The sequence below is a fragment of the Musa acuminata genome, chromosome BXJ3-7, assembly GCF_036884655.1.
Source record: "Musa acuminata AAA Group cultivar baxijiao chromosome BXJ3-7, Cavendish_Baxijiao_AAA, whole genome shotgun sequence".
Taxonomy (NCBI): Eukaryota; Viridiplantae; Streptophyta; class Magnoliopsida; order Zingiberales; family Musaceae; genus Musa; species Musa acuminata.
This window is the reverse complement of record NC_088355.1, coordinates 36,475,872-36,498,810: the sequence shown is the minus strand read 5'-3', so window position 1 is coordinate 36,498,810 and position 22,939 is coordinate 36,475,872. Positions and strand designations below refer to the sequence as shown.

Here is a 22,939-nt window from a genome sequence, read left to right as displayed (position 1 = left end):
GTAATATATAAAAAGTTATGTTAAAGTAATGATATATTACTGCCATGCTCACACTAGTGGCTGGTTTAAGCTAAGCATTATTAATTGTTACGGTTACATTACCACTTAGTAAATCCGATTAATTTTCATGTTTAAGCTATCCAGTGGTCCATATTTGGTATCGGGGAAGCAGGTTTAAGCCAAGCGTTATTAATGGTTTAAGTTCTCATTTTGGCTTTTTTTTTCCTAATAAGATGACCTATTTTCAATTTTCGATTCTCCTGTTTCAGATAATACCTCAAATATCTCTCACTGTGGTGCAAATGTACTATTCCCACCACAAACACCCCTATGAGCCAACGGTCCATAGTTTGGTGAAAATACTGTAAAAATTATTTGAAAATATTATAAAATCTACTTAAAAAATATTTTCAGTACGTTAATAAAAATATTATAGTGTTATTAAACAATACGGTAAGTGAGCTAAATAAAATCAAGCATATTAAAAACTATTTGATATATCATATATATATATATATATATATATATATAACTTAAAAGAGTGTATTTGTAATATTCATAACCTAAGGGGTCATTGATGCATGTGTCGAGTTCGGCTTAAATCTCCTCCTCCATTTCTTTCATCCCGAACTCCTCCCCCCTCGTTTTTTCTAGGGTTACCGCTCAGATCGATTGCTACGGTTTCCCGATCTTTTCTATCACCATCTTCATGGCGGACGTCATCGATATGCCCACCGAAACCCTTGATCGTGGCCTTGATATCCAGCCGCAGCGGCAGGAGAGCCACGGCGGCGGATCCCCCTCATCGCCGGCCCGGCCTCCGAAGAGGCGGGACAGGGATATGACGGAGAAGAGGGACGAATATAGGGCCCGCTCGCCGTCGCTTCCCCCGCCCCCGCCGCTGGGGCAGCCGCGGGACGACAGGGATCGGGAGTATCGCAGGAGGGGTAGTCGTAGCCCGCCACCGTACCGTGACCGACGGCATTCGCCTCCTCGCCGATCCCCTCCCCCCGGATCCTTTAAGCGAGCAAGGAGGGATGATGGTGGATATGAGCGGCGCCGAGGTAGCCCGAGAGGGGGTTATGGACCGGATGGCAGAAGGTGGGCAAGAAATCTGGTCCTTCAATATCAAAATATGAACTCCAGCAAGAACAATTTTTTTCATCGATAGTGGGATTGCCTGTTTAATGGCTCTGTTAAGTTGATGCTATTTGCTTATAATTCCAGGTATGGTTATGATTATGGTGGTGGGTACGATAGAGGTGGCTCAGGAAGCAGAGGTGGGTATGGGGATGAGAGGCCTCACGGTCGCTATATGAATCATCCATCAGGTAATTGTGAAGTCAGCACTCTTTCTAGCCGCTTGTGGACTTCAATTAATATAAAAATCGTTCAGATAAGAGATACTCTGAAAATTACTATGCTTGCAAACTCTTCCAGTTACATAGTGAGAATTCCTGATTCCGTGCACACCTGACCTGAATGAGAGAAGTGCTTCATTCCTTATGTGTGATATAGGTCCTTCTGTCAGCATATATGAAATTCATACTGAGATGACCTTGTAGGTTCTAGTTTGCTAATTATCGATATCTTACTCATGCATACTCTGCATATTTCTTGCATCTTATATTGCAAGTCATAGTTGGTTTTGGATATCCTTTCTCATGTGCTGCCTTTGTACACACCTACTCTTCCACCACTTTAGTCTGCATAGTTATCACCTCCTTCCTCTTTGGGCATTGGCCGACCCCTCCTCTACCTTTGTTGCAATTGCAGCTAGCAACTCTACATTCAGGTGTCCAAATAGCTGCGCCTGCTATTATGCTTGCATTTGTGCGTTTACCTGTGACTGTTACTTGCAGGCATTTTCAATTTCAGACAGCAGACTCCCCCTAGCGCTCATTGATAGACATTCAATATTAGTGAATGAGAAGGTTGTTTTATAAGAAAACTGGGAGGAAATTCCAACTGTACAAGAATTAATAGTCCAGAGCTGAATGCAATTTTATTTGCTTATTTTGTGTGCCAAAGTGTGTTCTTACAGCCAGGGGATGACTTTTGAAATTGCTAGAACATTGAAAGGGATCTGGACAATCTTGTGGTGGGGGTTGTAGAAAGAGTTGAGTATGAGAGAAGAGTCCACCATTTAAATGCTGAATGTTGTCCCATCTATTTACAGGAAAGATGACTGGAGGAGTGCCAATGTCAGTCTGAGGTTTCCATGTTGGAACCTAGTGCGATATGGTAGGATCTCTCCCACAATTTCTCACATAATACCTTCTAACAGAGGGGAAGAAAGCATCTAATTTCTAGTGGGCATGTGTCTGTACTGCAAAGAGACGAGCATTCTTCCTGGGCTGTATGTTATCATACTAACAAAGTTCTTAGTAGGATGCAGCTTTTATCCATGTGGATGATGTAACGTGCCAAATTGCCTGGATTGCAACCTTATCAATCCACTCATCTAATCTAGGTGGAAATGATTGCCATATTGAAGGATCTTTTAATGTCAGTTCTCATGCTTGTGCCTTTGTTAAAAGTACTGAAGCAAAATAATAAAGTAGTTACTGGTTAAAGTTGTCTTGAGTTAAAGCAAAATGATTTAGTTGGTTATGTCAAGATACTTTTAGTAATGCATATTGCCATTCTGATGATGTAAAATAATTATTTGATGTATTAGCATTCTTTAAAGTCTTATGCTTTTGTTAATTAATAAACGTTGTCTTGAGTTAAAGCAAAATGATTTAGTTGGTTATGTCAAGATACTTTTAGTAATGCATATTGCCATCCTGATGATGTAAAATAATTATTTGATGTATAATAGCATTCTTTAAAGTCTTATGCTTTTGTTAATTAATAATCATTGGATTTGCCTGATTCAGGATATGATGGTTATGGTGATGGTTCCGAGGTTATTCAGAGGTTTGTAATTTGTCACATGTTTTTATTAAATATGGTTCATGTTCCTTTGTTATGCTCCCTTTTTCTGGCTTAATTATGTCTACCGTCGTTCCCTATCATGTTTTTTTCATGAGTATTTCTCTTTTAGAGAATTTTTTATTAATTTTGTTATGGCATGGACATTCAGCCATTATTTTATAACATGAAACTCTAGCAACACAAGTTCTTAACTAGGGTAGGACTCTCTCTTCTCCAGGTCGACGTCCCTTAGCTCTCCCTCTTATTGGCAACTAGGATAGGATTCTCACTTCTCCAGGCCAGTGCCTCTTAGCTCTCCCTCTTATTGGCTATGCAAGTCCTTCAATCGAAATAGGTATCAGATTGAGGAGGGTTGGTTCTCTAGGTTGATCGCATATCCTTCTCTTGATTCGAGTGGGCATCATATTGGGTTTGCTGCAAGTGGAGTTGATGTTGGTCTGACTACAACTTGATCCGAAGCTTGAGATTGGGCTTGCATTGGGTTCGGCCAGATTGGATTTAACTTGGAGTTTGACTCGAACTCTAGTTGAGTTGAATTGGACTTCGACTGGAACTTGGTTTGAGCAAAACTTGAGTAGTCTGAGCTATGTTTGATTTGGTCCTTGAGCTCAAATTTGAGCTTAAGCTTGCTTCGGTTCGATCAAGATCGATTTGAAATCGACTCGAATCTCGGTCGAGCTGAATCGGAGTTTAGCTAGTACTCAGCTTGATTGTCCTAGATTATGGATCCCCCAATTGGGCAATTCAACTCATGATGAATATGGTTTTGAGGTTCTTCTCTCTATCTGCGAGTTTGGGCCATTGGAGGATTTCGTTTGGCTTATCATCATGGTCGGTGTTGCCGTGTTTAACTATGCCATCTTTTTGTGTTGTCTTGGTGGGGTTCTTATTGTCAATCACCATCGATCCGAGGGTTTTATTTTTCAACTTCTTGAGGTTGCAAGCTTGTTGTTGCCCCTCTCTATTTCTCCTCTTTTGTCAGTTGGAGGATTTTGATTTTCCCCGTGTTGTAGTTAGAGCCATGTGCTTTCGTCCAGCGTTTATCATCCTCTTTGCTTGGCCATTGGGTGCCAAGTCCACCATTGATTTAATCGGATCTCGTGTGATGAGAAACTTTCTTTCATCCTTCTAGAGTTGACACTTTTGTGCTTGACAGAAATAAGCATCTCAATCCCAAAGGTAAGGCTTTCCAAGGATGACTTAACATATGTCATGAGACACTACTTTGTATGTCGCCTCGTCGATCTACTGAATGGTTATTGCAAAGTGAATCTTGCATTGCCAGTCGATCTTTATCTCCACATTCTTGTGTAAGCAACTTGTAGGATATGAGTGTGGATGCGGTGTCATCTCCAGGTTGAGCTTTTGGACCAATCTCACCGAGATCGAAGATAGTGCTAATGACCTCTTGTTTCACCTAGATCTTTACGGTGAATGAGTTCTTCTCGAACTTTTAGACTGTGGGATGGACTCGAGTGTATAACCTTCGGTCTTGCCATCATCGATATACTCGGATTTGCATGAATAATCGACGCATTGTCACGAACGGTCGTCGAGCACCCGTAACAACTTCGTTCAATGAACCGTTCGCCGCTTTTGTTTACATGTACAAATGCTTGGCAGCATGTTTTGACTTGGTTTTATGCTCTTTTGCTTGTAAAAAATGTAAGTTCGAACAAGTTGCAGTGCTACAGTGCGATTGCTCACTACAACGAGCAAATCAACCCAAAATGGCTCCGTTTTCGGGTGTCATAGGTTGTTTGCTGCTGCCCGTCGTTGCATGTGAAATGTCAGCCATCTCAGCACCTTGGAACCACTCGGGTGGCACCATGGTGTCACGACCTTAGCTGGAATTGCCTAAGGCGTGAGGCACCCTTGCGGCCAAAGACTCGAAGCTAGCGTGCGTTGCCAAAGTCGCGGGTCACCCGTGCGGCAAAGACGCGAACTTAGCTTGCGTTGCCTAAGTCGCGCTTCGCCCTTGCGATCTTGCTCCGCAAGGATCAGCCACTTTGTAACCTCTCGCAGGTCCCGAAGGACCTGTAAAAGAGAAAGAAAGTTAGATCGAAAGAACGAGCAACGGACAAGTCCCGAAGTCTCGCGAAAAGGGAAGCTTTACAAGCAAATCGTCGAACACCTTGTGTGCACAAGAGAAAAGAGGGAGAGGGAGGAAAACAAGGCTTTCAAGGATGAACGAACAGCTGCAAGCCCACAAACAGCCGCTCACCTGGTCCCGGGCGCAAAACCAAGTTCCCGTAAAGGTCACGTGCGAACTTGCGAAAGAGTGTTCAACGCCCGGTATATAACCGAAGCCCCATCCAGCCATGTGCCACCCGGGGGGTTCCTGGGTGCTGAGATGGCTGACAGTTTGGTGAGCGGAGGCAGCACTCCGCTCACCTCCCGCGGCACGCGAAAACGGAGTCGTTTTGGGCTGTTTTGGGGCTGTTTTGCTCGGTTCGGTGAGCGATCGCTTTTGCAACGCTGCAGCTTGTTCGAACTTACATATTTACAGCAAAATGACCCAAAACCATGAGAAAACATGCTGTCAAGCAGCTGTACATGCGGGTGTGAGCGACGAACGGTTCGTTGAACGGAGTTGTTGCGGGTGCGCGACGACCGTTCGTGACATTCTCCCCCACTTAAACTGTCGACGCCCTCGTCGACGCTTGTTGGTAGTTGTTGATGACTTCTTCTTCATGTCGCAGGGCGTCTTCAGGCTCCCAACTGGCTTCAGTTCGGGGAAGCTTTCGCCACTTCACCAAGTACTCTATCTGTTCCGCTTCGCTGGGTAGCTTTATCTTACGATCCGCCAGAATGGTTTCCACTCGCTTCTCGTAGGAGGCTGTGATGGGAGGAAGCCGAGTTGGAACACTTCGAGAAGCGTCTTGCGGATCTGAATGGTAGGCCTTCAGGTTGCTGGCGTGAAGAACGTTGTGAATTTTGAACCACGCCGGCAGCTGCAACTTGTAAGAAACATTGCCTACTCTGCTGATAATTGGGAAGGGCCCTTCATACTTACGCACCAATCCTTTGTGAACTCTGTTCCTGAAGAATTGGAGTGATGCTGGTTGGAGCTTTACCAACACCAAATCGCCAACTTTGAACTCTTGTGGTCGCCTTCCCAAGTCTGCCCACTTCTTCATCCGTTTTGCCGCTTTCTCCAAGTAAGCTCGCGTAATATCGGCATTTCGATGCCACTCCTTTGCGAAATGATAGGTTGATGGACTACTCCCAGTATACCCAATTGCCATAGTGTGCGGAGTCGACGGTTGTTGTCCTGTGATAATTTCGAAGGGGCTCTTGTTGGATGCAGAGCTCCGCTGCAAGTTGTAGGAGAATTGGGCGATGTCCAACAGCTTCACCCAATCTCGTTGATTGGCACTCACGTAGTGCCGGAGATACTGCTCCAAGAGCGAATTTATTCTTTCAGTCTGACCATCCGTCTGGGGGTGGAGGCTTGTAGAGAAGTATAACTTTGACCCCAACAATTTGAATAGCTCGGTCCAGAAACGTCCCAGGAACCGAGCATCCCGATCACTAATGATATTGTGTGGGACTCCCCAATACTTCACTACACCCTTCATCATCAGTCTGGCCGCCTCTTCAGCTGAACAATGTAGGGGGGCAGCAATGAAAGTTGCATACTTTGAAAACCGATCGACCACCACGAGTATCGATCCAAGTCCCCCTACAGGTGGCAAACTTGATATGAAGTCTAAGGAAATGCTCTCCCATGGCCTTTCTGGTACGGGCAACGGCTCCAAAAGTCCCACCGGCTTCTGCTACTCCGCCTTGTCTTGTTGGCAAGTAAGGCATGTTCGAACATACTCCTCCACATCAATCCCCATCTTTGGCCAGTAGAAGGCCCTCTCCACGAGAGCCAACGTTCTGTGAATGCCGGGGTGTCCAGCCCAAAGGGAATCGTGACACTCTTTTAAGAGTTCACGCCTCAAATTGTCCACTCGGGGAACATAAACCCTATTCCCTTTTGTGTAAACAAGTCCCTCCTGGACCCAAAATCGTCGTGCCTTGCCTTCTTTGATGAGCTGCATCAGGATAACTGCCTGGGGATCACTATACAGTCCATCTCTGATTCGGGAAAGGAAGTTGGAGTGTAACTGACTTGCTTGGCGTCTGCCCTCCAGTTGTGCAGCATTCACGCATTCCACTTTCCGACTCAGCGCATCGGCCACGACATTCGCCTTCCCGGGCTTGTATTCCATTGCCATATCAAATTCAGCCAGGAAGTCCTGCCACCGTGCTTGCTTTGGGGAGAGCTTCTTCTGAGTTTGGAAATAACTCAGGGCGATGTTGTCTGTCCTCAGCACAAATCGCGACCCGAGAAGGTAGTGTCGCCAAACTCGTAGACAGTGAATCACTGCTGTCATCTCCTTCTCATGCACTGGATACCGCCTCTCGGTCTCGTTGAGTTTGCGGCTCTCGTAGGCCACCGGATGACCTTCCTGCATGAGTACTCCTCCAATAGCGAAGTCCGAAGCATCTGTGTGGACTTCAAAGGGCTCTCCATAGTTTGGCAATTTGAGCACTGGTTCTTCTAGGACAGCAGCTTTCAGGTCTTGGAATGCTATCTCACATTTGTCCGACCACTTCCAAGGCTGCTCCTTCTTCAGCAACTCCGTAAGTGGGGTTGCCCGCTTCGAATACCCGGCAATGAAGCGTCGATAGTAGTTGACGAAACCAAGGAAGGATCTCAACTCTGGCACCTTCTTTGGAGTTCGCCATTCCGCAACTGCTTGCACCTTCGACTTGTCCATCCGAATGGAGCCATCACCGATTCGATGCCCCAAGAATAGGATCTCAGTTTGAGCAAAGTAGCATTTCTCCCTTTTTACGAACAACGTGTTCTCCCTGAGAACCTTGAAAATCGTCCGAAGGTGCTTGACATGCTCCTCGAGCGTTTGGCTGTAGACGACGATATCGTCCAAGTAGACGACCACGAACTTATCCAAATACTCCTTGAATAGCTGGTTCATGAGTGGCCTTATCCACTCATCCAAGTAGACGATATCGTCCAAGTAGACGATATCGTCCATATCCTTGAATAACTTATCCAAGTAGACGATATCGTCCAAGTAGACGACCACGAACTGACCTTCAGGACGTTCGCCACCACAGCAGGTTCTTGAATGGCCTCTTCGTTGAGTGGCTCTAGCTTCATAGCAGCCACGAATGTCAGTTCGCCCTTTCGCACCCCTTTCTTCAATTGTAACGCCGAAATATGTTGGGGCTCCTTGGTTCCTCTCCGAGAGACGGGAACCACGCAGGGGTCATCGCCTCCCATCATACATAGGGAGTTCAAGAACGGCATCGGCACCAACTTCGCCGCGTGCATAAATTCCATTCCAAGAATCACTTGGAAGTCGTCCAGTGGCACGGCCATCATGTTGGTGTTTCCGCTCCAAGTCCCGATTTTGATAGGAACACCCTTCGCCAACCCGGAGATTCGCCTGGCCTCCGAGTTCACCGCTTTCATTCGGCTTGGGCTCTTCTCCAAGATCAACCCAAGTCGCTGTGCTTCACGATCGGCTATGAAGTTGTGGGTAGCGCCCGTGTCCACCATTGCACGGGTCATTTGGCCATTCAGCTTGATGTCTATGTACATCAACTCACCACTTCCTGCTTTCTGTTGCTTTGTCTTGTTGTTCTCCCCCACTTGACCCCGCATAGCGTTCAGCAAACGCATTGCTCCCATTCGGGGTCCTTGCGACTCTTCGTCATCGCTGCTGGATTCTGAACTGCTTGAACTAAGAGCAACAGCTTTGCCCTTTTCCGATCGGGGAGGGTGGATGGAAGCCGTCAAAGCATTGAGTGCCTGTTTCTGTGGGCACTCCCTTACCATGTGCGGTCCTCCGCACAAGAAGCAAGGAAGGATCTCAACTCTGGCACCTTCTTTGGAGTTCGCCATTCCGCAACTGCTTGCACCTTCGACTTGTCCATCCGAATGGAGCCATCACCGATTCGATGCCCCAAGAATAGGATCTCAGTTTGAGCAAAGTAGCATTTCTCCCTTTTTACGAACAACGTGTTCTCCCTGAGAACCTTGAAAATCGTCCGAAGGTGCTTGACATGCTCCTCGAGCGTTTGGCTGTAGACGACGATATCGTCCAAGTAGACGACCACGAACTTATCCAAATACTCCTTGAATAGCTGGTTCATGAGAGTACAGAATATGGCCGGAGCGTTGGTTAAGCCAAAAGGCATCACCAAGAACTCAAACGCTCCATATTTGGTCACACAAGTAGTCTTTGCTTCGTCGCCTTCAGCAATGCGCACCTGCCAATATCCCGACCGAAGGTCAAGTTTTGAGAAATACTTCGCCTTGCCCAATTGATCGAACAAGTCCGCAATGAGCGGGATGGGATACTTGTTCTTCACTGTTACTTTGTTGAGGGCTCGGTAGTCGACGCATAATCGGAGGCTCCCATCTTGTTTCTTCTGGAAGAGAACTGGAGCTCCGAAAGGTGCTTTTGAGCTGCGGATGAGACCACCGCTTAGCAGTTCACCTAACTGCTTTCTGAGTTCTGCCAACTCTGGCGGGGGCATGCGGTAGGGTGGTCTCGCTGGAGGCTTCACTCTTGGCTCCAGCTCGATACTGTGATCCACGCCTCTGCGTGGTGGAAGAGTCTTCGGCAACTCGGGTGGCATAACGTCTTTGAACTCCTTCAGGACGTTCGCCACCACAGCAGGTTCTTGAATGGCCTCTTCGTTGAGTGGCTCTAGCTTCATAGCAGCCACGAATGTCAGTTCGCCCTTTCGCACCCCTTTCTTCAATTGTAACGCCGAAATATGTTGGGGCTCCTTGGTTCCTCTCCGAGAGACGGGAACCACGCAGGGGTCATCGCCTCCCATCATACATAGGGAGTTCAAGAACGGCATCGGCACCAACTTCGCCGCGTGCATAAATTCCATTCCAAGAATCACTTGGAAGTCGTCCAGTGGCACGGCCATCATGTTGGTGTTTCCGCTCCAAGTCCCGATTTTGATAGGAACACCCTTCGCCAACCCGGAGATTCGCCTGGCCTCCGAGTTCACCGCTTTCATTCGGCTTGGGCTCTTCTCCAAGATCAACCCAAGTCGCTGTGCTTCACGATCGGCTATGAAGTTGTGGGTAGCGCCCGTGTCCACCATTGCACGGGTCATTTGGCCATTCAGCTTGATGTCTATGTACATCAACTCACCACTTCCTGCTTTCTGTTGCTTTGTCTTGTTGTTCTCCTCCACTTGACCCCGCATAGCGTTCAGCAAACGCATTGCTCCCATTCGGGGTCCTTGCGACTCTTCGTCATCACTGCTGGATTCTGAACTGCTTGAACTAAGAGCAACAGCTTTGCCCTTTTCCGATCGGGGAGGGTGGATGGAAGCCGTCAAAGCATTGAGTGCCTGTTTCTGTGGGCACTCCCTTACCATGTGCGGTCCTCCGCACAAGAAGCATCCTCCAGGTTTTGAGGTCTTGCCTTTAGGGTTCGGCCCTTTGTGGGAGCTCTTCTTCTTTTGTTCGCCCCCGAGCTCCTTCCCTCGAGAATGTTTTGGAGGGCGATTGCTTGAAGATTGTTTCCTTCTCGCCGGGTCTTCAGAGGAAACAAAGTCGGTGAGCCTTTCTGCAGCTGCAATTGCCCCGACCACATCGGTAACATTCCTTCGATTCAGCTCTTGTTGAGCCCATGGTTTCAAACCATCAAGGAAGCTGAACAACTTGTCCTTCTCGGACATGTCCTGTATGTCCAGCATTAGCGCAGAAAATTGCTTCACGTAGTCTCAGATGGTGGTACTTTGGCGGAGTTGTCTCAACTTCCTTCTTGTGACGAACTCTGTGTTCTCCGGTAGGAACTGAGTTCTCAACTCCCGCTTCAAGTCTTCCCATGTGTCGACTCGACACCGACCTTGTTGGATCTCCTCCCAACGAGTTCGCCACCAAAGTTTCGCATCTCCGTTCAGATACATTGTTGCTATAGAAACTTTGGTATCTTCAGAATCGGGCCTCGTAGCTCGGAAGTATTGCTCCATGTCGAACAAAAAGTTCTCGAGCTCCTTGGCATCTCTAGCCCCTCCATATCCATGGGGCTCAGGTGCCCTCAAGTTTTGTGGCGGTGCAACGCGGGTGTTGCCTCCTCCCGCATTTAGCGTTCTTGTGAGCATAGCCACCTTTGCCGTGAGTTCCGCCACAACATCCTGTAAGTGCAGCACGGAGTCCTTGGTGTCATCAGACAGTCGGTCGACTAGGGCCTCGACCTTGTCGATCCTGGACTCCGCTTCCTCTTGCGAGCTCTCTACCCCAACAAGCCTTTGTTGGCCATGGTAGAGTTCCTCCATGCTCGCTTCCAGAACATCCAGGCGGGTTTCCGCCGTCGTGAGTCTCTCCTTATGACTCTTTTTCCCAGTTAACGCACCAGATTGCGCTTCCTCCGCTCGTGGAGAGTTGCCAACTTCTCGCTCATCCTGTTCGCTGCCGCGATCCTCGTGAGCGGCTCCAACAGCATGAGAGCGAGTGTGCACATGCAGCCCACCTGCGGCTGCTTGGGGCAAGGTTCCGGCTTGCCCCGTCTTGCTTGATTCGCCACGATGCTTTGCCATGGCGAAGTTGCGAAGTTCGTTCGCTGTTCGATCGAAGAGCTTGCCCGCTCTGATACCACAATGTCACGACCTTAGCTGGAATTGCCTAAGGCGTGAGGCACCCTTGCGGCCAAAGACTCGAAGCTAGCGTGCGTTGCCAAAGTCGCGGGTCACCCGTGCGGCAAAGACGCGAACTTAGCTTGCGTTGCCTAAGTCGCGCTTCGCCCTTGCGATCTTGCTCCGCAAGGATCAGCCACTTTGTAACCTCTCGCAGGTCCCGAAGGACCTGTAAAAGAGAAAGAAAGTTAGATCGAAAGAACGAGCAACGGACAAGTCCCGAAGTCTCGCGAAAAGGGAAGCTTTACAAGCAAATCGTCGAACACCTTGTGTGCACAAGAGAAAAGAGGGAGAGGGAGGAAAACAAGGCTTTCAAGGATGAACGAACAGCTGCAAGCCCACAAACAGCCGCTCACCTGGTCCCGGGCGCAAAACCAAGTTCCCGTAAAGGTCACGTGCGAACTTGCGAAAGAGTGTTCAACGCCCGGTATATAACCGAAGCCCCATCCAGCCATGTGCCACCCGGGGGGTTCCTGGGTGCTGAGATGGCTGACATTTTGGTGAGCGGAGGCAGCACTCCGCTCACCTCCCGCGGCAGGCGAAAACGGAGCCGTTTTGGGCTGTTTTGGGGCTGTTTTGCTCGGTTCGGTGAGCGATCGCTTTTGCAACGCTGCAGCTTGTTCGAACTTACATATTTACAGCAAAATGACCCAAAACCATGAGAAAACATGCTGTCAAGCAGCTGTACATGCGGGTGTGAGCGACGAACGGTTCGTTGAACGGAGTTGTTGCGGGTGCGCGACGACCGTTCGTGACAATGGGGGATGGGGCTTCGGTATAGTGTTGGGCGTTGAACAATCTTTCACAAGTTCGCACGTTAACTTGATGGGAACTTGTCTTCGTGCCCGACACTCGGTGAGCAGCTATTTGTGGACTTGCAGCTATTCGTTCAACCTTCTAAAGTCCTTGTTTTCCTCCCTTCTCTCTTTTCTCTTGTGCACGCAAGGTGTTCACTGAATTGCTCGTGAAGCTTCCCCTTTCGCGAGACGTCGGGACTTGTCCGTCGCTCGTTCTTCGAACTAATCAACTTCTTTTACAGGTCCTTCGGGACCTGAGTGAGGTTGCAAATTTGCTGACTTTTGCAGACGTATATTGCAAGGGTGCGTCATGACTTAGGCAATCCTAGCTAAGTTCGAGAAGTTGGCGCAAGGGCGCTTCGCGACTTAGGCAACTCAAGCTAAGTTCGCGTCTTGGCCGCAAGGGTGCCTCACGACTTAGGCAATTCCAGCTAAGTTCGTGACATTGTGGTATCAGAGCGGGCAAGCAATTCGGGCGAGTAGCGAAGGAATTTCGTAATTTCACTATGGCAAAGCATCGTGGCGAATCAATCAAGCCGGGGCAAGCTGGACCCTTGCCCCAAGCAGCCGCAGGTGGGCTACAAGTGCATACTCGCTCTCATGCTGTTGGAGCCGCTCAGGAGGAGTGCGGCAGCGAACATGATGAGCGAGAAGTTGGCTACTCTCCACGAGCGGAGGAGGTGCAATCTAGAGCGCCAACTAGGAAAAAGAGTCATAAGGAGAGACTCACAACGGCGGAAACCCGCTTGGATGTTCTTGAAGCGAGCTTGGAGGAACTCTACCATGGCCAATGAAAGTTTCTTGGGGTAGAGAGCTCGTAAGAAGAAGCTGAATCCCGGATCGACAAGGTTGAGGCCCTAGTTGACCGATTGCCAGACGACACCAAAGACTTCGTACAACATCTGCAAGAAGTCGTGGCGGAACTCACTTCCAGGGTGACCATGCTCACAAGAGCACTGAATGCGGGAGGAAGCAACACCTGCGTTACGCCGCTACAAAACTTAAGGGCACCCGAGCCGCATTGTTATGGAGGTGCTAGAGATGCTAAAGAGCTCGAGAATTTCCTGTTCGACATGGAACAATACTTTCGAGCTACGAGGCCTGATTTTGAAGAAACCAAAGTTTCTATAGCAACCATGTATTTGAATGAAGATGCAAAACTTTGGTGGCAAACCTGCTGGGAGGAGATCCAACAAGGTCAGTGTCGGGTGGATACATGGGAGGACTTAAAGCGAGAGTTGAGAACTCAGTTTCTACCTGAGAACACAGAGCTCGTTGCAAGGAGGAAACTAAGACAACTCTGCCAAAGTACTTCCATCCGAGATTACGTGAAGTAATTTTCTACACTAATGTTGGACACACACGACATGTCCGAGAAGGATAAGCTGTTTAGCTTCCTCGATGGTTTGAAGCCATGAGCTGAACAAGAACTGCATCGAAGGAATGTCACCGATGTGATCGGGGCAATTGCTATCGCAGAAAGGCTCACCGACTTTGTTTCCTCCGAGGACTCGGGAAAAAGGAAACAATCTTCAGGAAATTGCCCTTCAAAATATTCTCGAGGGAAGGAGCCCGAAGGCGAACAAAGGAAGAAGAGTTCCCATAAAGGGCCGAGCTCTAAAGGCAAGGCTCCGAAAACTGGCGGATGCTTCTTGTGCGGAGGGCCGCATATGGTGAGGGAGTGCCCACAAAAATAGGCACTCAATGCTTTAACAGTTTTCATCCACCCCTCAAATCATACAAGGGCAAAGTCGTCGCCCTCAGTTCAAGCAGTTCAGAATCCAGCAGCGACGATTAGAAGTCGCAAGGACCCCGGATAGGAGCAATGTGTTTGTTGAACGTTATGCAGGGTCAAGTGGGGGAGAACATGAAGGCAAGGCCACAAAAAGCAGGAAGCAACCAGCTTATGTACGTAGACATTAAGCTCAATGGCCAAACGACCCGTGCAATGGTGGACACGAGCGCTACCCACAACTTTATTGCCGACCAAGAAGCAAAGCGACTTGGGTTGATCTTGGAGAAGAACCCAAGTCGAATGAAGGCGGTGAACTCAGAGGCCAAGCGAATCTCCGGGTTGGCAAAGGGAGTTCCCATCAAGATCGGAACATGAAGCGGGAGTACAAACATGATGGCGGTGCCACTAGACAACTTCCAAGTGATTCTTGGAATGAAGTTCATGCACGCGGCGAAATTAGTGCCACTGTCGTTCCTAAGCTCCCTATGTATGATGGGAGGCGATGACCCCTGTGTGGTTCCCGTCTCTCGGAGAGGAACCAGGGAACCCCAACAGATATCGACATTACAACTAAAGAAATGGGTACGAAAAGACGAATTAACATTCATGGCTACTATGAAGATAGAGTCAGTCGACGAGAAGACCATTCATGAACTTGCTGTGGTGACGAACGTCTTGAAGGAGTTCACAGACGTTATGCCACTCGAGTTGCCGAAGACTTTACCGTCATGCAGAGGTGTGGATCATCACATCGAGCTGGAGCCAGGAGTGAAGCCTCCAGCGAGACTACCCTACCGCATGCCCTCTCCAGAGTTGACAGAGCTCGGAAAGTAGTTAGGTGAACTACTAAGCGGTGGTCTCATCCGCAGTTCTAAAGCACACGTCGGAACTCCAGTTCTCTTCCAAAATAAACAAGATGAGAGCCTTCGACTATGCATTGATTATCGAGCCCTCAACAAAGTGACGGTGAAGAACAAGTATCCAATCTCGCTCGTCGTGGACTTATTCGACCAATTGGGCAAAACCAAGTATTTCTCCAAACTTGACCTCCGGTCGGGGTACTGGCATGTGCGCATTGCTGAAGGCGGCGAAGCGAAAACTACCTGTGTGACCAGGTATAGAGCGTTTGAGTTCTTGGTGATGCCTTTCGGCTTAACCAATTCTCCGGCCATATTCTGCACTCTTATGAACCAACTATTCAAGGAGTATTTGGATAAGTTTGTGGTCGTCTACTTGGACGATATCGTCGTCTACAACTAAACGCTCGAGGAGCATGTCGAGCACCTTCGGACAATTTTCAAGGTTCTCAAGGAGAACACTTTGTTCGTGAAAAGGGAGAAGTGTTATTTTGCTCAAACGGAGATCATATTCTTGGGGCATCGAATTGGTGATGGCTCCATTTGGATGGACAAATCGAAGGTGCAAGCTATTGCGAAATGGCGAACTCCAAAGAAGGTGCTCGAGCTGAGATCCTTCCTTGGTTTCGTCAACTACTATCGACGCTTCATAGCGGGGTATTCGAAGCGTGCAACTCCACTGACGGAGTTGCTGAAGGAGTAGCCTTGGAGGTGATCTAATAAATGTGAAGCTGCATTCCAAGATCTGAAGGTTGTTGTGTTGGAAGAACTGGTGCTCAAATTGTCGGACTATGGGGAGCTCTTCGAAGTCCATACAGATGCTTCTGACTTCGTTATTGGGGGAGTACTTATGCAGGAGGTGGCCTATGAGAGCCGCAAGCTCAACGAGATCGAGCGGTGGTCCACTGTCTACGAGTTTGGCGGCACTACCTTCTTAAATCGTGATTTGTGCTGAGGACAGACAACATCGCTTTGACCTATTTTTAAACTCAGAAGAAACTCTCCCCAAAGCAAGCACGATGACAGGACTTCCTTGCTGAGTTTGATATGACAATGGAGTACAAGCCTGGAAAGGCAAATGTCGTGGTCGATGCATTAAGCCGGAAAGTGGAGCGAGTGAATGCTGTACAGTTGGAGGGCAGAGGCCAAGCAAATCAATTGCACTCCAACTTCATTTCCAGGATCAAGAATGGACTATACAATGATCCCCGGGCATTAACCCTGATGCAGCTCATCAAAGAAGGCAAGACACGACGATTTTGGGTCCATGAGGGACTCGTGTACACAAAAGGAATAGGGTTTATGTTCCTCAAGTGGACAATTTGAGGCGTGAGCTCTTAAGAGAGTGTCACGATTCTCTTTGGGTTGGACATCCGGGTATTCACAGAACCTTGGCTCTTGTGGAGAGGGCCTTCTACCGGCCGAAGATGGGGACTGATGTGGAGGAATATGTTCGAACGTGCCTCACTTGCCAACAAGACAAGGTGGAGCAGCGGAAGCTGGTGGGACTTTTGGAGCCGTTGCCCATACCAGAAAGGCCGTGGGAGAGCATTTCCTTAGACTTCATATCAAGCTTGCCGGCAGTAGGGGGACTTGGTGGTGTAATCTTGCATCGATTGTTCTTGTCCTTGGTGCAAGTAATGCCATCTTTTCCACTAATATTCATGATAGGCCATCGGGTAAAAGTCATGATGGATGAGCCTTCTAAAGTGTTCCCATGTCACCTCTTCATCGTTGTAGGATCGTAGGTGTTCCACCATTCTAGACCATGGTGTGCTACAATTGGAGCTGATGTTGGTCTAGTCACAACTTGATTCGAAGCTTGAGATTGGGCTTGCATTGGATTCAGCCAGAGTGGAGTTGAATCAAAATTCAACTTGAACTCGGTTGAGCTGAATTGGACTTTGATTGAAACTTGGTTTGAGCTGAACATGAGTCAAGCTTAAACTATGTTTGTTCTAGTCCTTGAGCTTGGATTCGATCGTGAGCTTGGTTCGGTTGGATTAGGATCTATGATTCTATTTGGATTTCGACTCGAACTCTGGCTGAGCCTGGTTGAGTCGAATTGGAGATCGACTTGAACTTGGCTTGATCGTCCCAGATCAGATAATACAGAGGTTAAATATTGTTGCATTGTCTGAGGGAACATCAGAATATATTTTCTTTGTCTACTCTTGTGGATCATATGTTTTTTAAGAAGTATGATGTGAAAACAAAATAGTGTTACATGAAGCTTTGCTAAAACTTTTCTACGATTGAGAAGATGGTATTATTTTAGCAGCATGGATGACATGACTGTGTTGGATTTCTCGTGGTTTTGGGTTTCAATTGCTGAAATTCCATAACTTTTGGAATTCTCATTTATCTACTTGTTCATCATTTTGCAGGGGAGGTTTGATGACATACAAGCAGTTCATTCAAGAACTCGAAGATGATATTTCACCCACTGAAGCTGAGCACAGGTACATGTATTAGGGATACTAGGTATCACTTCAAAGAGTTAGTTTGTGATAAGCATTGTTGACCTTGCCACTTAACTTGTATCGGATTAGAATACTTGCCAATTCTGCTAGTTGTTTAGCTAGTATGGATGTTCAATCCAAGTTTTGATCATGTAGGTATGAAGAATACAGATCGGAATACATTTCCACTCAGAAGCGTGCTTATTTTGAAGCTCATAAAGAAAAACAATGGTACATGGTGCTTACATTATTCCATTTTTTATTATATTTTCATATGGAAGTTATGTAATATGATTGAAAACTTTTTACATGACTGCCTCCTGGTGTAGGTTGAAAGACAAATATCATCCAACTAACTTAGTGGCAGTCATTGAAAGGTGAGTTTCAGTGTATGCAACAACATAGACATGTTTTTAGAAGACTATTGGTAATTGTACGTTGAATATGATTTTCACTGTCTTTTACTTGAGGATTTCCTCCCTTTTTCCCTGTTTCAACCAGACAAGCTTTATTGTTTGTCTCTTCTTCATATGGTCAGGCTAGTTTGGTTTCATTTTTATATTTTTGCTTCTTCATTAGATTATTATCTTCACACTTCTAGTGCTATCATTATGTGTTGCATGTTTCACAGGAGGAAAGAACAGGCCAGGACTCTTGCAAAGGAATTCTTGCTTGATTTACAGAGTGGGACACTTGACCTGTAAGAGTTTCTTCTTAGACCTCATATGGGCTTTCCTAAGGTTTATGTTCCCTTGACTTGCGTTTTCCCTGCTTGTATCATCAGTGGACCAGGATTAACATCTTCTTCAGCTAGCAAGTCTGGGAATGGTAGTGAACCAAACTCTGAAGATGAGGCGGGCCCTGGTGGCAAAAGGAGAAGGCATGGTAGGGGGACAGAGAAAGAAAATGATCTGCTTTCTGCCACTCCCAAGGCTCACCCAGTTAGTTCTGAACCTCGACGAATTCAAGTTGACATTGAACAAGCACAAGCCTTGGTCCGTAAGCTTGACATGGAGAAGGGTATCGAGGACAATGTCCTTTCCAGTAGTGGTCATGGTAAGTTGGAAGTGGAGAAGTCTCATGGAGGCTCCATGGGGCCAATTGTAATTATACGTGGCCTGAATGCTATCAAGGGCCTTGAAGGTGTCGAACTGTTAGATACTTTGATTACCTACCTGTGGCGTGTCCATGGCTTGGATTACTACGGCATGTCTGAGTCATCTGAAGCCAAGGGTCTTCGGCATGTTAGAGCTGACAATAAGACACATGATGGAACTGATGCTAGTGGATCTGATTGGGAGAAGAAACTTGATTCATTCTGGCAAGCAAGACTGGAAGGTCAGGATCCCTTGGAAACATTGACAGCCAAAGATAAGATTGATGCAGCAGCTATCGAGGCTCTAGATCCTCTTGTGAGGAAAATACGAGATGAAAAATATGGTTGGAAGTACGGATGTGGAGCAAAGGGTTGCACAAAGCTTTTCCACGCTCCTGAGTTTGTTCATAAGCATCTCAGGCTGAAACACCCAGACCTCGTAATGGAGCTCACCTCAAAAGTTCGAGAAGATCTGTATTTTCAGAATTATATGAAGTAAGAATTTAGCATATCTGGTGTCCCAAAATTAGTGGCTACATTGAGAGAACCACTGACTTCTTTCTAATGCAGTGATCCAAATGCACCTGGTGGGACTCCTGTCATGCAGCAATCTGCATCAGTATGACTTCTTTCTGTAGTGTTAAGCATATTGTTTTTGCCTCGTGATTATGTCGTATTATTTTTTTCACTTTTGTGTTCTTTTACTCTGAACCCAAAGCACATTTACAACTTTCTAGTCAAGGTTTTAATTGTTGGTGTCAATCAATTAAAAAAAAATGATGAGAAAGAGGTTTCATCCATAGAGTTATTATAAAAAAATTAAAATAAAATAAGAAATCAATAAGGAATAGTTAAAGAATGCAATGGAACAATAATTAATTAAACTCCTTCCATTGTCCCGATTTGTAAAATTGTACCTTTATGCAAATGGATTTATCTAAACATGTTGATATAAGCAGAAAATGCTGATTGATGATAATGATAGGTTAAAGAGGAGGCAAGAGGTTGGTCTAATATTTCTTTGATTATTCTCTAAGTCGCCTGATGTTTGAATGAGTGGTTCTTTCCTTCCAATATTATTTTATAAATCTCTGGAATATGGAAGTTTGTGAGATGGGTTTACCCCCGTTGGACATCTCAGCATGCATAAATTTGTAAACTATCTTAGCAACTAGTTATAGAAACAGAAAATCGATAAATTAAAAAGAGCAATTAAAAAAATATGCAACAGTTTTGGTGATCGTTGTTGGGAACTGATGTCTATCTAATGCTAGTTAAGGCTCTGGATTTGATATGTATTCTAATTTTAGTCATTGGTATATCCGTATTGTCTAACAATATTTCGTCTTATTGTACACTCATTTTGTCTAAAACTTGTCATGTAGCTGAAATTGCAGAAATTTGTTTTATAATTTAATGAACTTATTGGAAATTTGTTTTGTGCAAAAGTGCTTTTAAGGGAGGACTAGGGATGTGAATTGTTTAATTGGATTTAATTTGGTTCTTCTGTTTAAAATTTTATTTGATCCAATTTTTTAACTTTTAATTTTGATGTTCTTTTATAGAAACTTCTTCTACTTTAGATTAATATTGCATTCTTATACATAAACAATCACTTGGATATGAACTTTCAAATATGTGATTCTGTGATCTTGAAATTTATTATTTTATTAGTTACACTTTCCATGTGCAGAAGGTGAAAATGCAGAAGAAACGACTGTTAGACGGCCGCCTTAGAGATGAACGTGGCAACCGCAGAGAGCCTAACAGGAACGATGGAGACGATGACCGGCATGATAGGACTGACAACTCACCTCGCGATGCCAATGATGGATCCGAAGTGGAGAATCATGACAAACCTCTGTATGATGCTTATGGTGGACAAGGCTTGCATGGTGCTTTTCCCTCAGATATTCCTCCTCCACCAGTGTTAATGCCTGTTCCTGGTGCTGGGTGAGTCGGTGGTTCCCAGAGTTCAAATCGAATTATTACCTCTATTAATCTTGTCTAAAATTTAATTATTACATATTAGCCCGTTGGGACCTTTTGTCCCTGCCCCACCAGAGGTTGCCATGCGTATGTTGAGGGACACTAGTGGACCATCATCGTTTGAAGCTACTGGAGGCCGTCGGGGTATCAAAGGAAGGCTTGGTCCGCAAGTGAGTGGTTCAGCGCCAGTTCTTGCTATGCCGCCAGCATTTCGACATGATCCTCGTCGCATAAGAAGGTCTGTGACATTCTTGTATCAGTTTGTATGTTTTTTACTAGAACTAATGTACTTTTGCACTTTGTTATTTCTGAACTTTTGGTAATGATTTAGTTTTCGTGGTCGTGCCACCATTATGTGCTGCTGGATTCTGTCTATCTTGTCGATGTATTTTTAACTGGTCATCTTTGATTTGCAGTTATCAAGATCTTGATGCTCCAGAAGATGAAGTGACTGTTATAGACTATAGAAGTTTATAGGCTGCTCATATCCTGCTCATCCTTTGGAATGATATTTGTTCTGTGACCAGACAGCTCACTCCTTTTGTTCAATGAAGGATGACTAATTTCCTCGAAAGAGCATGTCACATTTTTGTAATATAGTCACACCTCCATTGAATTCATCGGTAATGTTCTCATTTATGGCCAGAAGGGAAGATTCAATAAAAACATATACTATTTATGCTATGCCATCAGACACTCTGCTTATTACTGCACTGTGTGATTTGTATACTGCATCGTCTCCTTTTGTAAACATTATGGGGATATTTTCTAAGTTGTGGAATGATAGAGTATGCTAACACCTTTAAGTGGCTCAGCATATTTAATTGACATCTTTCTCGTGAGAACATGTACCGCATGCATTTCTTTATGTAAGTTCTCTATAAATTTCCTATGCCTGTTGCCATGTTTAAATGGTTGCAGCTTTCTCAAGGAAGAGGTGTTATGACGTTCCTCCGTGGATCGTCAACTCAAAGCTTGCTGTAAAGATTGGTGTCTATCATGCCGAATGGTAAACTTTCCTCTTCTGCAAATTTACTTGTTGCTATTCAATTGAAAGGACAGATAATTGCAGATAAAATGATGCAGAATTCAGCTGATCGGCCGTTCTGGTCATTGAGTCGTACCTTGGTGGAATCTGAAGAGTTTTGGTTTCCATTCGGTCATGCAAATTTGATAAAAAGATGTATTTACAAGCTAAACACTAACTGCATGTGAAACCACTTGAATTCTGGTTTCTGTAGGTGAAGCATGGAGGCAAAGTAGTGGTTTATCATCTGGTCTAAGATTTATCATCTGGTCTCAATCTACTTCCCTCCCAATAAATTCAAGCATTCTTTAGCTCTCTTTTTAGAGAATCTTTTATTTTGTTCCTCGTAGTAGTGGTTTGCTATCAGTCTTTAACCCATATTTAACCTTGGAAAGGAATGGCAAACAACTCGTGTTATCAACCAGGCCTCATGGTGTGGTGGAGAACGGGCGAGGGTCTGATCCTCCCTAGCATCTTCTCAGTTCAAAGGTAGCCTGTTCCTGATTTACTCGCTGGTTGTTAGGAAAAATTCTCTTTTAAGTTTATTTCTTCTCTACTAGTGTATTTGCTTAAACTCCATTAATAGACTTAGCTTGATCTAGGATCACAATCCAAGGTGTCCCGAATCACATCGTGGTTTGGGATCCTCAAGGCCTTGTCGTGACTTGTTCGAGGTATCTACCATTCATCGTGTTCGGTGATTATTGTAGATGACCACTCTTTTGCCTGTTAGATTTTGTGACATATTATATTATCTTATCTAATTAGGTAAGATATATTATATATATGATTAGATTCTGATTATCGATCAATAGAAAAAAAATATTTAATTATGATAGAATTCTTTACGAGATAATCTTGATGGGAAAGGTTCTCATACTTATTACTGACCTCCTAAGGACTCAGTATGGATGTGGATATATGGATATACAGATAAGAGAAGATAATGATATGTGACATTACTGAGAGTACAGATCTTCTCTCATAGTCACGTAAATCAGTTAATGAGAGATTATAGATCTTCTCTCATCTCCCCATAGTCACGTAAACTATTCAATGTGAGATTACATATCTTCTCTCATCTCCTATTTATCTCTAAATTTATTGCTCATAACAATCTTGTGAATGATAGGAAGAAAGGAGAATACGGGTCTAGTTCTCCTTACAAATTCGTATCACTATAGCTTTCGGATCTAACTATGATGCAGATAAGATAAAAGTTTTCCGAATGACATTGAAAGGTGCTCATCGTAAAATGGATCTATTGTTATTTGATTTTAGATTTTTACATTAAAGTTTTTCACATAATAAATGCATAAGGATGATTTTTATACTCATAATTGGTATTAGA

The 22,939-nt window shown here is 45.5% G+C and overlaps 1 protein-coding gene across 1 annotated transcript; it reads left to right on the top strand.

Annotated features, from left to right (window-relative positions):
• Positions 1 to 580: 580 nt before the first annotated feature.
• On the top strand, positions 581 to 21,245 carry LOC103992297 (serrate RNA effector molecule). Its single transcript, XM_009411941.3, has 12 exons — positions 581 to 1,101; positions 1,228 to 1,331; positions 2,883 to 2,922; positions 17,402 to 17,476; positions 17,633 to 17,707; positions 17,806 to 17,853; positions 18,108 to 18,176; positions 18,261 to 19,067; positions 19,143 to 19,191; positions 20,266 to 20,525; positions 20,605 to 20,799; positions 20,978 to 21,245. Exons 1-12 carry the CDS (start codon positions 710 to 712, stop codon positions 21,036 to 21,038), a joined length of 2,175 nt encoding a protein of 724 aa, XP_009410216.2. The 5' UTR covers positions 581 to 709; the 3' UTR covers positions 21,039 to 21,245.
• Positions 21,246 to 22,939: the final 1,694 nt, after the last annotated feature.